This window comes from Poecilia latipinna, unplaced genomic scaffold (assembly GCF_001443285.1).
Source record: "Poecilia latipinna isolate Pla-1442-1.1 unplaced genomic scaffold, P_latipinna-1.0 Scaffold1062, whole genome shotgun sequence".
NCBI classification, from domain to species: Eukaryota; Metazoa; Chordata; class Actinopteri; order Cyprinodontiformes; family Poeciliidae; genus Poecilia; species Poecilia latipinna.
In genome coordinates, this window is record NW_015113678.1 from 34,331 (window position 1) to 51,766 (window position 17,436).

At 39.3% G+C, this 17,436-nt stretch overlaps 1 protein-coding gene across 14 annotated transcripts in view; it reads right to left on the minus strand.

Moving 5' to 3' along the window:
* The window catches only part of LOC106959252 (uncharacterized), a 71,169-nt gene that overhangs the window by 32,601 nt on the left and 21,132 nt on the right, over positions 1 to 17,436 (minus strand). For 13 of the 14 annotated variants that reach the window (XM_015051707.1, XM_015051697.1, XM_015051701.1 and 10 more), the window contains 2 exons: positions 16,719 to 17,309; positions 10,233 to 10,508 (listed from right to left, as the gene is read on the minus strand). In XM_015051707.1, the coding sequence (XP_014907193.1) occupies positions 10,233 to 10,508; positions 16,719 to 17,309 (867 nt within the window). The remainder of the gene's footprint in view (positions 1 to 10,232; positions 10,509 to 16,718; positions 17,310 to 17,436) is intronic. The other variant, XM_015051704.1, reaches the window with a different exon arrangement.

The window sequence follows — 17,436 nt, forward strand, 5'->3', positions numbered from 1 at the left end:
TCAATGTGGCCCATTGAGGGGGGGCAATATGCTGAAGTGGCCCTCGGTGAAATTGAGTTTGACACCCCTGGAATAAATGAAAAAAAGCTAAATCTGCAGAATGGTATGAAATAACAACACACCAGAGACACATTTCCCTACACAAACACATACACCTCCATCCATCTCAGGGTACAAAGACTTTGTGTTAGAGAGGATATAGCGAGAAACACTGAAAATCAATGGAAGTGGAGCTCACAGATTAACAACACCACTACGCATCAGTTCAAGCATCATTTCGTGGCATGCAGCCCGAGCCCGTCTCACCTCTGTCTGGCTGCCTCCCCGGCAGCCTTTAATAAATTATCGTGATGAGAACCCCACGAGAGACGCTGCAGGAGCCCCAGAGTGGGATCAGAACCCGGGCTGTTCCCGTCTCCTGCCCCTCCCAGAAGCGTATCCCAGCCCCATCGGGCCCACTGCAGAGGAGACAGAGCCTGCCACGTACTCACTGCCATGGCTACCAGCAGTCTGCACTGCGATGCTACCGGCAGCCAGGTGCAGCGACACTTCTTCCTCCAAAGACGATGCTCCAAGATCTTCGTTCCCGCTTTGCTGCCTGATGTTCAGATTTACCTGCTTTAGGTCAGCTTACTCTGTTTCTCTCTTTGTCATCAGCCACCATCAGTCTGTCCCCTCACCACACAAGTAATGGATGCAGAATGAAAAAGATCTCCTCTCTCTCTTTGGCTCTCTCTCTCCCTCACTCTCTCTCTCTCTTTGTCTCTCTCTCTTATTGATCAATGAAAAACATACAGTCTAGTGTTTGTAAAATTTCCATTCAGATATTTAAGTATTAGACACCAAGAATCATGGGTTAAATTCTGAAACTGTTCCTACATATGATGATGATGTCATCAAATGTGTGACAGTTCAAGAGAACAAAAGAGCCAATAAAGACGACAAGACAACATCAAGACAACAACAAGAAGCACCATAACAAGGTGCTTCTCTGACACCTTGTCATGGCGTTATAGAAGCATGAAATCGTTTCAGAGCAGGGGGGAGGACAAAGATGTCAAAGAACAGCAGAGCATTAATCAGAAGGTAGCTTTTGTTTCAGACGCAGCTGAGCAGTACATGAAGGATGAAGAGTAGGACAGTACATCAAAAACTAATTAAGGAAATGTAAGCCAGCTCACTCTGTGAATGCCAGAACATCAATCAGCATTTTGGACTGTTTTCCCAGTTATGATAAGCATCAGACACATGTCAAAAAACTGCAACAGGAAGAAATAATCATTCATGTCCAATTGCCAAAAACAATATGTTCTTGATATGGTCTGCTCCTTTTTAGTACCTTTTCACAGCTAGCTAATAAATTACATAAATTACTTATAGTATTGCTATAATCACCATTATTATAACAATGAATTTGTTCCCCCTTATTACTATTATTTTATTTTTTGCATAATTTAACTTAGCAGTTACTAAATATTATAGCTAAATATGTGAAGCTATGCATAAGCTTTTTGTCACTGCTTGCATTGTAGTTTTATCTATAAATGGTTCAAAGGTTCACATTAAGGTCATGGTGAGTTCCTAGTGAAGAAATCAGAGCTAAGTTTAGCAGATAACACTAATCTGACTGCAAACAGTGTGTTTCTATGGTAACCAGAGAAATGGATGCTATTCACTACATATTATTCAAGAAGGAAAAGAAACATTGAATGCACACAATTCCACGCTGTAAAGTCAGGTAAATTTTAGGGAAGGTAATTAAATTGGCAAACATAAATTTCTGCCTTCTGTGCAAACAGATTTTAAACAGGAGCCATATGGTCGAATAGTCTGGGTGAGGGGGTGAATATAAACAAAGAGAGCAGCATTTCACAGCCCTCTCTGATAGGCTGAGGAGGCTGCCTGGAGACAGGATGCTTTGCGGAGCCAGGCAGAAACACACAGGCTGTCAGACAGCCAGACATGTCTGCTGCCGTCAACACCGTCTGATGCCGTCTGCCTAAACAGCTTCTAGTGCCTGAGGAAAGCCAGTGGGTAAAACAGGTACCCATAAAACCAAATAAAACACTGAATTAGTATTTAAATGTGATTAAAAGATAAAAGAAGATTGAAGGAGACTGACTGATGAACAGGGAGGGAGGGGGACAGACTATGGGATATATAAGGGACAATACTAATACGGGAGCACAGCAGGAGAGGGAGGTAAAATACGGTAGTTTCCTGGAAAAAAAATGGGAGACTTGACAGGTATGAGGTTCCCTTCACCTTCATCTTTTACTTTGTAGCTCAATATTTCTGTATTAGCTTGCTAATTCAGTACTGGAGTTTTCAAAGGTTGGGATTTATTGTTAGAACTTTATTAAAAACAGAAGTGTGAAGAAAGAACAGGGACAAAACTGTATAGTTGACATGCTGAAAACAAACCAGCAGAGGGAACCCCTGTGCTTCTCTGTCAAGATGAATGAATATTCATAAACTGTACAGTGTCTGAACAGTGTTTCTATGTAGGTTTTAGAATATGCTTCGCTATAACCACAAATTTTCATGTTTTTTAAAGTGGTGCATGTTATCAGCTGGCACAAAACAGTGCAAAGTTGAATAAAGGTTTAATAAAAGACCTTTAAGAATTTTTAAATAAAAGTCTGAAATATGTGGCTTGCATTTGTATTCGTCCCCTCTGAGTCTACCTTGCTTGTACTGTACTGCAGCTCCAAGTGCTTTGGGGTTTGCAGCTACCAGTCTGCAGACTGAAATAGTTGAAATGAAAATGCAAAATACCTTAAGCTCAGTGAGGATGTCTGGGTTGTTCTAAAACACAGATGTGCTTTAATTGTAACAATTTTATTGTAGCTCTAAGTTTATAGCCGAATCACATCTGGAGTCTCACGTATTTTTCAGCCTCTGACTGTTTTTTTTTTTTTTTTTCAGGCTGAATTTAGTACCACCTATCTTCCTATAAACTGTTTTTTTCCTAAACACTTGGATATGCACTGTTTTTGTAGCGAACTGGACATCTTATGACTCCCCTCTACCCCATCAACTGCTTTCTCAATGCAAGAGTAGATTATTTTAGGGGTATCAGAGTCAGGAGGGGGAGTATGAATGCATGCCATTGTTTTTAACAATGTAACTTTGTGTTGATCTCATAAAATCCAACTCAGCCGACATACATTCGATCACAAAGAACTGAAGGTAGTTGAGTGTGCTTTAATTCAGATTCCAACCAAAGTTTGTGTCCAATATTGATATTTGATTAAAAATATGATCAACAAATATTTAATTCCAAAGCATCCCCCCACTAATTTTAAATAATTATGGTCTTAAAGATTAAATTCAAATTTGCATAAATTGGTATCTGCAGGAAGAAGCCTTACAGAAACTGCAAGACCATCAAATGTCTTTTTTTTCTTCTTTCTAATGGAGAATAAAAAGGATTCATCTTCCTGTTCTCCTCAGTTCATATCGCCATTGAGCACCAGAGTGTCTGAGATGTGGAGCACTGATCCACTCCTGAATTATCCTCCAACCCCCCACACAGCGTGTTCTATTTCAACACCGTCACCGACGTCAGCTCCCAGCGCGGCGGTAGCGTCCTCCTACTTCCAGAACAAAAACATCACCCCACCAGTCTCCCTGTGCCACCTGACTCACTGTATTCTGCTTCCCAGGGACTCCTCTGTAAGCACTGTTATGATTTTTCTGTAGCTACTATACAGTATTGGCAGCTAAAGAACGTGTGTGCGCGTCCACACGAGTTTGGATGATCTTATTTACATCGCAACATCAAATCAGACTAGCATTTAAATGCTTGTTTTTTAATAGCTATGACTGTTTATTATTAGAGAAAACGGGATGAAAAAAAACAAAACAAAAGCAATTAGTGTTTTTCCAATGTAGAAAATGGCATCACCTGGCCGCAATAGTGAACATCTATGCAGCATAAAAAAAACCACTGTAAACTCATGAATAAATAAAAAACATCAAGTGACACAATTTTGTGTTTTTTTTTCCCCCCTTCCAATCAGAACAATAAACACAAAAGTCAATAATTCCAAACTTACATGTGCTCTTGAGATGGACAGCGCATCTGTCCTTGCTCCATGGACTCGTTGGCTCCCATCCTTGACTATCTCTGCCCACCCTGCCCCCCACCCCTGCCTGCTCCTGCTGCCCAGCCACCGACCACATCCACCTGCTACCTCCAAAGCTCCCTCTCCTTGATGGCTTGCAGAGCGGGCAGCCTGTGTCAGAGGAGGCGAGTGCACCGTGCTGCAGTGCAGAGGATGAGAGCGGGCTCCTTGCATTAGGGAGCGAAACGGTGGCGGACGATTTAAGAGGCTCTTCGCTTCATGTACAGCATCCTCGGTCCTCTGCTCCTCAACTTACGGGGAGCATTCCTCCCTCTCATCTGGTGCAAATTCAAACAAAATGATGCAGCACCCAGTGGAGGTGGGGGGGGGAAATCTCAATCAAGCTTAAAAATAAAAAAGCATAAAAAATATTCCAGCTTTCTTGTCGTTATGGATGTGACTGAAGAGCGTCTTCTCTGCTCAGCTCCAGAAATCGCTGAGCTGTGTTGCTGCTCTCACAGCCTCCTCCCCCTTTTTTCCTTCATTCCCCCTAAACACCAGACTCCTGCGCCTTTAAAAAGACAAGCAGCTCTTGGCCCCCCCCCATCTGCTAATGCGACTATGCAGGGGAGCCAAACAATGGATGGACCCTGAAACTGCCGTGATAAAGTGTCTCTTTCTCCTTCGCTCTCACTTTCTCTTTTCCACCATCCCAGACGTCTGAGTTAACAGAACTCACTAAATGGCTGTCATGGTGCCAGATATTCACTCTATCAGCCTACGACCTGTGTAGAAAAAATATATATACTTGTCGTTCCCTCTTTTTCACACAATGGAAGGATCCAACACAGTCTAGCCAACCAGGGAGATGCCTGAGGTAAACAATAGAGTGCATGAAACCAGAGTCTCAGAGTCTTTTCTTTCTATATGTCTATAAAGTTAGCAGCAGTTCTTTCCAAGAAAAAAACTTTAAAATACAACTGCATTTGTTTCCAACTACAGAATGCAATAACATGTGGGGAGAGGCGGACACCATAAAATCTGAAGTTACAGATGTCAGTTTCCTACTTTTAGTCTGATGCACCTCTTATTAAAAAATTAGAGACCTGGTAAAAATGTGCAAAAAGCCTTACAATAAATTAACCTTTTATTGTGGAAGGCTGATGTCACTTTTAAAAATTAAGAAAAATCCTACTTTCCATTTGAATCCATTTATACAGTGAGTAATTTAAATCTACAACAGTAAGATATTGTCAATAAAATAACTAGTTAAATCTGTAGTACCTCATTCTGCCAATAGTTTTCTCCTATTTTTACAAAGTACAGTCATGCATATAGAAAGAAGTTTTGTGTGCAATTCCTCTTTAGACAACACACCAATTTGTTTCGGATCATTATGCTGTTGAAAGACCCAATCCAGCAGATTTTACTTAAAATCTGTTGGATTTTGGTATTTAAAAAGGTTCATGATGCTGTGCACTTGACCACGTTTCCCAGACAAAAAAAAAAAAAAAAACGGTCCCATAGCATCACAGATTCTCAACCGTACTTTAAATGCCGTGATCCTTTTTCCAGATATCCATCTTTTGTTTCAACTCCATCTCAACTGCAGTGTTTTTTTAAATAAAGGATCTAATTTAGTCACATCTGAAAAGGCACCAGTTTTCCTTTTTTTTTTCCTTTTTGGATAAAACTGGGTCTTTATTCAGCCTTCTGGCTATTGGCTAAAATAAACTTTAGTTGTTTCCCTCCCTAAAGGGACTTTCAAAGATTGTTTTTTTTTTTGTTTGTTTGTTTTTTTCCCCATCAATGAGTAAAAAAATAAAAATCAAGTTATGGGTTGGATTTTTTCCATTTTTTAGAGTGAGATAATGCTGCTACAAATAAAGTTAATTCAAATGCATTTTACACATCATAATCGGGAATGTTAATAAATATTCTCATATCTGATTTCGTCCGTCTCTTTCTTGAAGCCCTGGTTTTCTCTCAAGGAGTGGCTTCTTAAGTCATCTCTGTGACAGATGCAAAGAATGTGTCCCGTGGGCTTTGGATAGGGGGGCAGGATCAGTTTCGTCAAATTCCCAACTGATTTCAGCTACAATGAGGAAAATGAGGTTAAGCAACTTGAGAAGAGTAAATCTATTGTGCCTCCCTGGGAAGGTGCGGGAATACTATAACTTGAGCATAACTTGAGCTGGCAGACGCTCCAACTTTCTGTACTGAGCTTTCAGGTGTAATACCTGTGTCTGTTGGGGCAAAAATAATTGTTCAATTTGCTCAGCACAACCTGGAACACAAACCCAGGTGTGAACATCAAGTTCATTTATTATTTGATGAATGAACTTGGAAAACATACTCAGAAGGTTTTATTCTTAAACTGGCTTGATGGTTGATGATTTACAATTCAAAGAAACCCATGCAATTGTAGCCGAGTTCGAAAGTCAAAGCACAGACCCAGCTAAAAGAAAAATCATTGATTATGATTTGCCTTTAGACCGCCCACCCCCACAGAAGCTCAAAGATGTATTTAGGACACAGAAGTCTGTCCAATATCTGTTCCAGTAGGTTCATTGAATGAAAAGCCTGTTCTTTTACAGTCGAGCTTTGCGCCTCAGTTTCAGCTGCAGAGCAGAAAGAAATAAAGAATTCAGCCTACTCATGTACAGGAAAAAAATGGCTGTGACAGGGTTTCCTGAAAGATTTATAACTGGGCTATGAAAGATTCAACTCAATATCCATTTTTGTATCCCGTTTCAGACTCCAGAGCAACACACAAAACTCCACAAAGAACATTTTGTCCTTTAGGGCAAAATGTACATAAATGGTTAGTTACCGTGGTAACCTTTATTCTCCACTTATGGGATGTCCCTTCTGCCATGACTAGTCGCACCAGCTAAACAACCAAAGTTGTCAGCATCGACCTCACATTCCTTACACCGTTTTCAAAGAAACGGGTGAATTCTTGTTTATGCTTTTTTTTTTTTTTTTTTTTACATAATTTTCATTTCAGAATTCTAAATAAATTTCAAGCTTAGTTTCAAAATCAATTTGCAAGACACATTAGGCTGCCAACAAACCACTTCAGTATGAGCACTGCACCCTACCTCTCTGGCAGCTTTTGGCTTGATGAACCAAGCAGACTTTATGCAACACTGTTCTGATGTTGTCATCTTAACAGAGACATTTCTCTCCACCTGACACTGTGTAAACATTCTGGTCTCGGGCCTTTTTGAAATGTCTTGACCACCAAAGCTCTTGGGGGAAATTTTAGCCAGTTCATATTAATCTGCAGATGTTCTGATGGGGTGATGACGACTCAGGAGGTAGAAGTTCGTCTCGTTACCCATAGTTTGCCGGTTCAAAGCCCCACTCTGTCCCTCTACGTATTTGTGGCGATTGTACGACAGCCTTGCTTCTGTCAGCCTGCTCTCCATCAGCATGTGAATAACTGAACATAGTGTGAAGTGCTTCAGAGTTCTCTGACTTGATAAAGCAGTATGCAAATACACTACGTTTACCATGTAATGCCCAACAAAACTGGCAAAACTGGTCAATTGTTAAAGCTGAACTTAAATGACGTCACTTAAGATATAAAGCAACTGATCAGACTATGTTTACTGTGTGTACCAATAAGAAACATAAAAGTGGCTTGTGAAGAGGACCAGGGCAGAACTGAGTGAAACGTGAATGAATGTCAGTTAACAGTTTAGGTGAAAAGCCATTAAAAATCTCGCATCCCGCATATCGTTTACCAATGCCAGGTGTTTGGATCGCTTCTTGTGCCTTGTGTGATGTCATTGACAGCTTTTTCTTAAATGGTTTACAGCTAAAAACTTTTCAATTTGGTGAAATGCTGCAGTGGAAATCCATACTTTAGTACTCTGCTTTTTTTATTTTCATTATTATTTTAAAAAACACACCACTAAATAGTTTCTTTAAATATTAGCCATAGGAAAGAAACATGCCGCTGTTTTGCTGTAGCAGAAGATAACGATGACAAATAACAGTCACAAGCAAAATAAGTAGAAGGTTTTCTGTGTCAAGTATGGCAATTTTAAAAACACATCTTAAATGACCTTCAGTTTGACCTTTCTCCTCAAAATTTAGTAGGCACTACTAGAAAATGTAATGGTCACAGTTGCTGAAAATTAAGGGGTGAGAAAAGTTTGAGAAGAAGCTAAAGTTTCACTGCATAAATTAACTATAAGCCACTAAGGACAGAGAAAAACCAACAGATTTACTGCTGCAAAATAAAAGTCACAGAAAGATGTGATAATTTATTATCAATTCAGAACATTAAAATAAAGAAATAATTTTTCAACCTAAAGGAAAAACTTCAGGCTCAGATTCAGCAGCTACCATTCTATTAGCTCAGAGTAAACAAATCAATGAACAAAATTACCTGAAACTGAAGTGGTAGGTCTACACATGCTCTGCCATAATCGTACATATCTTTGATCAAAAATGAAAATCTGTGGAGTCAAATGTTACGTTTTTTACAAAGCTCTGGATTCCTCTGCAGTGTACTCGAACAGGTCACTCAGAGACTATAAATAATATAACATTATATCTCACTGTTTGTTTTTTTTTCATCCTTCTGCTTCTCACTAAATATGGCTTGTTTTCATAAAGCAACTAAATATTCACAGCTGCTTCAAATAAATATGTACCTGGTTAGGACTCCCTTGAGAAAGAGAGTCCTCTCTTTTTGTAAAATCAAGGTCAAATATACTTCTGCATATTAGAAACTTCTTGTCTAAATCATATAGATGTGTGTATCGTGAACTGCATCAGCACTGATTTGTCCCCCTGTGTTCAGTCATGCATACATGTGAGCACACTTCAGCGTTCCTCTGCACAGTTTGCAGAAAACACCCTCTGGTGGTTGCAAAAATCATTACACCACAGAAGTGGCTGAGTCATTCCTTCCAAATAAACTTTATGCAATAAAATGCAAAGCCAAGAGGGGCTGCAGAAGAAGGGTGTGGGTTAAACAATGAGAACTATTCACACTTTATATATTGTGGCTGTAATTTAGCAATAGTTTCATAAGTAATACGCGACTGTGTTCCAGATAAAAAACAAAAACGCAAAGGAGCTTTATCGACCTATGATTGCACATATAAAAACAGTAGTTATAAAGTAAGTAAGTATCGGTTGCTATGTTCAATTTTAAAAATCCAGTTTGATTTCACTTTGTGGTCAGCGTACATAGCAGTGTCATGCTGTCATTTTATAAGTGGGATAAACAAGCCCAGTTGCTGACAGGGCATATAGGTTTATATGAAAACCTGATGCTGCTATATGACAGAAAAATGCTTGAACAGAACAAAACCACTGCCTTACAAAATTATGAGTACACCTTGCCCTTTTTATCATTTTGTCACATAACAACCACAACAATTAGATTAGTTCTATTGGCATGTTATGAGACAGACCAACATAAAGTAGTGCATAGATTTAAAGTAGGAGGATAATTATATAGGAACAAAGTCTTATTAAAAAAACCCTAAAAATTGTAGTGTGCATTTGCAATCAGTACACCAGATAAAATACACTTAAGATTGTGGTTGCAAATGAATAAAAATATTTGAAATATAGGAATAATATCACAAAGAATTATAACTTTTGTACTAAAATAAACTCAGACATTTAAAAATAGAGGTGATTTTCAACAGGACAAAGCTAAATTTTGAAATATCTACTGTGAAATATGTGCTTACTTTGTAAGCTACTGGATAGATATGTTTATATTTCTTCCTCCTCCTATTTTAAGAGCTTATTCTAAGATAAAATACCGGTTCAGCTGCATACTTATCATGTAAACATACACATAAAATGAGCTTCACCTCTAAAATGTGCTTTATTTCTTTGAGTTATGCAAAGAAGCCTTGGTGGATGAGTATTTCAAAAAGCTCTCTGTTAAAGAATTGCAAGGTCAGGATCTACAAGTTGAGTAAGTGTGCCAGATGTCAATTTAATGGTATCATTTGACCAGAGCTTTGATGCCGAAATTTAAGGGGTTTTGGCTTTGGTGTAGACACAGGACAAATTCCAAGGTCCAAATTAAGTCGCATTGCATTTGCCAACGCTGAATTTTAAAGCTAAATGATAAAATGGCTTAAACATGGAGATGTTTAGAGGTAATGGTGTGTACCGTACCTTAACAGAACCCGACAGGGTGCAGACACAGGGATAAGGTCCTCACAGGGTTCAGCAGGAAGAGTACAGGGGTCTACAGGGGCAGCAGGAGGAAGGCAGGGGGATGCAGGTGGGGTTGGTGGAAGTGTCTCCAAAGATGTGAGGGGGGCAAGCGCTGAGGTTTTGTGGGGGTGAGGAGGGACAGCAGGCAGGTGAGTAGTGCTGTGATCGTTGGGGGCAGGAGTGGGAGAAGTGAAGACGGGGTGGCCGCTCTCTGCCTGCTCAGCGAGGGAGAGCCTGCAGAGGGAAGGAAGGCACAACATCAACAGGCAGATCAAAAAAACAAACTACATTCTTTGTCGTGTCCCTGTTCAAATGACGTATGAAGCAGACTTGACTAAAAACAGAAGTGACAGTATATATTCCTATTTGAAACTCAATATTTAGCTTGTCTCATTATTGCCCAGACATGACAGTCTGCTGTTTCAGAGACTTAGCCTGTTTAGCCTGATGGTCCAGGCTCTGTCATCAATGGCCACCTGGTGGAGTGGATTTAGACCCTGATCTGTTTTGGCCTTATCACAAGTGGTAGGCTCTCTAATCTGACAGGCAATGCCTTGGACACCCATGCAGCTGTTCTGCACTTGGCGAATGCCTCCTGTTTGGATTCAGAAATAGCCCAGGAGCCTCTTCTGACAACTAGGACCTCAAAATACCTTATCAAAAGCACAAATTCAGCCAAATGTAAGCAGACATGTTCCTTTTAGATGTTCCTATGAAGACATGTTATACTTTCAATAGGAAATCTTCCTTTATTTTCAAGTTTGACAAATTAAAACACATTTAAAATGCAAGAAATAAAAACGTAGACATACGACCTGCAATGGGAAGCTAACAAAAAAAGCCTCAATTCTCCTCTCCGTCTCATCTACGTGGAGGTTTGTGGGTGTTTGCTTATGCACAGAAGGGAAGGACTTTGACTAGATTATATTAATTCGAGTCATTTTTTTCTGTTACAATATGCAAACTTCCTCATCAGACAGGTTCATTATGAACTTGCCTGAATGTCTAAGCATTGTTTGCCATTAATTCTTAAGTGCTTTATTTTTCTTTCTATGGAAAGGAATCCTGGCTCAATACTTCGCTGTCGCTTTTCTGAAAGGAGCTATTGATACAGCAGTTGGGTTGAATAACTTTGACTCCTCTTATTGTTTTTCTTTGCCATAGAAAGTACTCCTGATCTTATTTTTTTTTCCTTTCTTTGCACTGTCGCCACATGCTTGCTCGGGATGAGAAACCGCTGGAAATTCAATCACCTGAAGTCATCAACTGGGCTCCCTTACATAAACTCCCTTTGACCACCTGGTATTTTATGATCAGCAGAATTAGTTTTTATGCAATTAAATTTGAATCTAACTATACGACTGGATTGTGACTGGAAGAACTGGTTCCTCTAAATCTGGAACTTAATTGAATCCTCTGAATGAACTGAATTAGTACTTGTGAATTCACAAATGTGACGCTGAAAAGTTGTGGAATAAACTCTGATTAGGTTTCATTTTATGTAAGTTCAGTATCAGCTGACCCACTCAATGTAACAGCTGATGATTTCTAATTTAGCAGTGCCCACAGATATGATGAGCACAAAGTAGCAGCAGGATAAATATAACAAATTAGAGCACATGAGCCATTTCAAGTGGGACAAATTCAATCTCTTGGCATTATCCCTGCAAACTGCCTGATGCGTTCTTCCTGCCATCAATTTATCTGGGAGCCGGGCAACACACTCTTAAACTTAAAGTTAAATTAAAAAAAAATGTTTTAAGAGCCTTTTTAATGAAAAATTGTACAATCTTATCATTCATTAATGAATGTTAATAAGCACAATTGAATGTGCTTTGAAAGGATTTCTGGCCTTTTTGGTTGTTATTACTAAAGTAATCTACTGGAAACATCTGGGTTTGAGCGTCCAGGTGTTTTATGCCAGACGTTTAAATAAAACCAGCTGCAGTTTACCAGAGAGAAAAAAAAGTTTTAAAATTGCTGTAAAGATTGGACCATATCACTCTTTCTGCAGCCAACAGCCAGCTCATAATGTTTACATAGAAACGCCTAAAGAAAACATCTATTGTTTGGCAAATTTGTACTTTACCCTACTTTCTCCTGCCATTATATTTTAAATGTCAGAATAAGATGCAGACAATAATGTATCCAGTCATGCAAAGCAAATAAATCTACAATCACCAGGGCAACCAGTCTATTTACATTCAAGAGTAGGTTTCAACACATCCAACTTCTCTTGAATGGATTCAACACTTTACTGATTCTGTTCAAAACCTCCAGAAAACCAAAGTATTCAGTCGTTCTGCCCTCCAAAGAGTTGTGCCCCTGTTTTACATTTGATGTAAAACACTTAGTATTTTTTTTTGATAAAAAAAATACTAATTTCTATTTCTTCTCTTGGGTCTTCAGTAGTAACAGACCTAGAGTCATGTAATTAACTGCTCAGTTAAAGAGGGGCAATTTCTAACTTCCTAGAAAACTCCAGTTATTACTCCCAGTTTCTAAATCTGTTGAAGGCACTTAGTGATTTTAAACCCATCAAAATTCTTCCAGCAGAATCCAAACTTGGTTAAAAAAAAAAAATAAATTTTCTAGAAAATATGAAAGCAAACAGTGGTGGTGGTAGTCACCATTTCTCTTTCACACAGATTAAAAATTATCTGAGAGGGTGGATATTAATGCTGGTGTACCAAAAGGGTCCATTGTAACTGTGCAGGAGTTGCAGAGATTCACAAGACATCTGTCAATTGTGAATGCCATAAATCTGATCTTTACAAAATAAGTCATGATCCATTGTCTTTTGTTTATGCAGGATCAACTCTCAGAGGTGAAAGGTCCAGGAGGGCCAAGAAACAACAAGCACTGTGTGGAGAAAAACCAAACCCGCAAACCACCATAAGCACACTATCCACTAGGAGTGGGAACCTTTCACTATCTCACAATTTGACTCAAAATCAATGTTTGATTCAAAATGATTATTCGTAATGAATTCTGATTTAGTCTATAGGTTTGCAAAGCATTCTTATGATCTACTCCATTCTGGTTTGCAAGGCAGAATGACTAAGGGAGACATTAAAGTGTCTTTTTCACATTTATTAAATTTTAAATATTAATGCATGCATGGATGTAATAACTCCCTTCCTCCAATCCTCTGTCTTGCCTTTAATAAATTGGTCAAGGAGCGAGCACCACACCATTCTGCAGACAGCCTCCCCCAAAGAGGAGTTGCAATTTCAGAAGTTTTTAGCCATTTGACAGCGTTTGTGGCCATTTAGTCAACAACTGTTAAAAAAAAATTACATATTTCCTCACCACGTCTGACATTTTAATTTGATTCTGAATAGTAGTAAATGAGAATCATAATTCTTATGTGAATCAAATTTTTAGCACACTCCTACTATCTCTGCTGTTAAATACGGTGGTGGCAACATCATGCTGTGGGGAAGCTTTTTTTTTTTTTCAGCAGAGACAAGAAAACATATTAGAGGCTGGAATAGACTTGAATGGGGTCAGTATCAACTTGCACCAGGACAATGATCCTAAACATCTGTTAGACTGGCCCAGTCAAAGTCTAGACCTAAATCCAGTTGAAACGCTGTGCCAACTCCTCTCCGTCAAATCTGACGGTGAAGAAGATGAATAACCTTCAGTACTTTGATGTGTAAAGATGGAAAAGACCAATCCCAAAGGCCTGCGGCTGTAATCGCAATGAATGGTGAAGCCCACCACACTTTTCAGATTTTTGTTTGCACAAAATTTGTGATTGTAATGCGATGAAATATCCAACGGGTGTAATTCTAAACCTGAAGAGCTGCAGCTAGTTTTAGAAGTAGAACTCCAGTCAACTGTTTTATGTGGTAATGCAACTTTTCATAAATAACAATTTTCAAAAGTACTTTGGGTTCAAACTGAAAGCAGCTCTTTAAATTTCCTTAGTAACCTCCGAAAATACACTATAAATACAGCAGTTGATCACTCCAGAAATATTTCTGGAGAAAACATTCAGGATCAAGTTAAACAGCTTTCCAGTTTCTGTAAATTACAGGTAAACTCTCATCCAGTCGTCGGAGGCGGAAGTTTAATCATGCTGATACTTGTCAACTATTTTAAATGGGAGGCAGCAAACTCTATGCTCAACTTCACGCCACAAAATCCTTCCATACTGTCATTTCTCTCTGTCCCGCCCCTCTGCCCATCTGCTGGGGTCAACAGTGGCACAAAGTAATTAGCACAAGTTACCTCCAGACCATCTGCTGCGTCCACCTGGAAGGATTTAAGCACCAACACACTTGTTCTACAAAAAAAAAAAAAAAAAAAAACAGAAGACGCTTTCTGTCAAACTCACCCAGAAATCCCAGATTTCAACTGTGGAAAGGATCCGTCACAGAAAATGTAACTTTAAGATTAAACTTTTACTCAGTTTCTTCTTTACCCCACAAACAGGAGAACCTGCGACTACACCTCCTCCTCCTTCTCCTCCTCTCTGTCTGTCCGTGACTCTGTCGCTCACTCTCACACACGCTCAAGTGTTTCTCTGAAGCCTGGCTTTTGTTCCTGCCTGTGCACTCTGTGAAAATGACTTCAGTGGGACTATGTCCTGCCCAAATTCCTCCCACTGCAGGCTTCAGCTCACAAAGCCGCACAGACTGAGCAGGACTGACAGCAACGTTAGCCTTCGGGGGCGGAGGGAAATACAACATATGCCCAACCTCACACACACATCATTGGCCAGGCAGTCATATTTTTGTCAGCCGCATGTTTGCATCTGTAACCTTATCCATCGCTGACATATGGGAGTGTATATCACCGTTATTCTTTCTCTGAGAGAAGTTGTGGGTTCTATGATGGGACAAATGCCGAGACTGACAGGCAGCAAGTGCTGCTCCGGCATGTAATCGCCTCTTCGGCATGCAACAGGCGGCGCATAGGAAGCATGAATGAGAAGGTAGTTGGTAGAAAAAAAGAGTGAATAACACAAAATTAACAGAAAGATCCCTACATGTTTACACTGGTTTGTTTTACTTTTATTCACACCCTATTAAGTGTCTAGTATTTTTTAATGTGAAAGACCTACTAAAGGTAGTGCATAGCTGTGAAGTGGAAGAAAAATGATATATACACTTTAAAAATCTGAAAAGTGTGGCATACATTTGTATTTAGTAACCTCTCTCAACCAGAATCAGATATATTCAATGAAATGGGTCAATGAGTGTTAACTTTTGAGTCTTCCCACAAATTCTTCATTTGGACTTAGGTCCAGAGTTTGACTGAGTAATATGAACACATGACTGTTTTAATCTAACCCCATTTTATTGTAGCCCTAGCTTTTTATCTAAATGTGCTGTCCAGCTGGACAATGAATTTTTCGCACCAGTCTCAATCTTTTCTCAATCTCAAACAGGTTTTCTTCCAGTATTGGCCCATTTGTAGCTCCACCCATCTTCCTAATAACTCTGACCAGCTTCTCTTTATGAATTCCTGGCTTGTCTTGCGCCAATGTGAACTTCATTTGCTAATAAGTTGACTTCTAATGTAACTGAATGTGCTGGGTTTTATTTATGGATGTCAGGGTAAAGGGATTGGGCATTTTGCACTAAAATGTAAACTGGCCCAATACAAATGGGCCAATACTTCTACATCACTGTTCTGCACTATAATCCTAATAAAATATTTTGACGTCTGTGGATGAAACATTGACAAAGTGATGAATCTTTTCAACAGAAAAGCAGCAAACAATTCAATCAGTGAACTAAGAGCTGATAAAATGATTTAAAAAGTGAAACCAGATGAGTCACATAGAAGCTGAACTAAAACCAACAATGGTCTCAGAGGCAGGAGAGACTGGCAAGGCTCCTGCTAATTGGTTTGATCAGACACGGTGAAACCGCTGCAGACAGAAGAACCCGACCAGACACCCTCCAAGGCTCTGAGAGCCAAACAAATTCATTTTAAACACATAAAAGAAAGGAAAGTAAAGTAAAGGAAAGGAAAGTAAAGGAAAGGAAAGGAAAGGAAAGAAAAGGAAAGGAAAGGAAAGGAAAGGAAAGGAAAGGAAAGAAAAGAAAAGAAAAGAAAAGAAAAGAAAAGAAAAGAAAAGAAAAGAAAAGAAAAGAAAAGAAAAAAAAGAAAGGAAAGGAAAAGGGCTGAAATTGATAAAAGATTGTAAATGAATACAATGTTATTCATTCTGAAAAAATATAGATAGATCAAATTCATGAAGGTTTATTGACCTAAATATATTAAAAGGTATGTTTCTATGCTCCAGATCCTGACTAAGTCCTAGAGGAGCAGCCTGTTGGTTGGTGCCTATAGGAAAATATTATGGACCAGGTTACTGGACTACAAATCACATCTTCTTTAGTTGATGAATTATATTTTTAAATGTTAGACTTACAAAATCAATTAAGCTCCTGGCTAATAGCTTAATTTTTAATATCAGCTTACCCGCTGTCCTGTAGCTCTGTGGAGGGATGTTCGACTGTTTCTGGCACCTCAGTTTTCTCAGCAGGGACTCTGAATGGCTCCACAGGTGGGACCTCGATGGGTTTTTCTTCTGGTTCTTCTAAAAGCTGCTGCTGCTGTTGTACGGTCTCTGCTCTTGGCTCGTTTGGTTGTAAATCTTCTAGATTTGATGTTTCTCTGATTTCTACCTCATTTCTGGCTGGCACTAGAATCTCTTCTGTCTCTTGAGCAGGTTGTAGGAGTTCAGTGTGCTCTGTTGCAACAGATTTCCTGTCGAACAACTTTTGAGATGACTCTTGCTCCAAAGGTTTTGTTGTTTTGGATGATTCTCGTGGGAGCTCAGCCTTCGAAGTCAGATCTGTCGAATATTTTATTGGTTCAGGAAGATCCACCTTCTCTAAAGGTTTAGGAAGATCATTTGGCCTCTTCACAGCACTTTGACATGAGCTTTGAGCTGTGTTTTCCTCTGCTTCCTCTTGTGGTAGGATCACCTCGTCTGATATCAGTGCAGAAGGAATTTCCTCAGTGGGAGTTACAAACTCAACCTGAGGAGACTCCAGAGATGGGAGTGGTCTGGGAAAAGAAGAATAGAAGAAGAAAAGGGTTAACGGAGCTGTTGCTTGACAGCAAAAGTCCAAACAAATAACACTTTTGCATGGGTTTCTGGAGGTTGTGTATGCAGAAATGTTGACGAATGTGT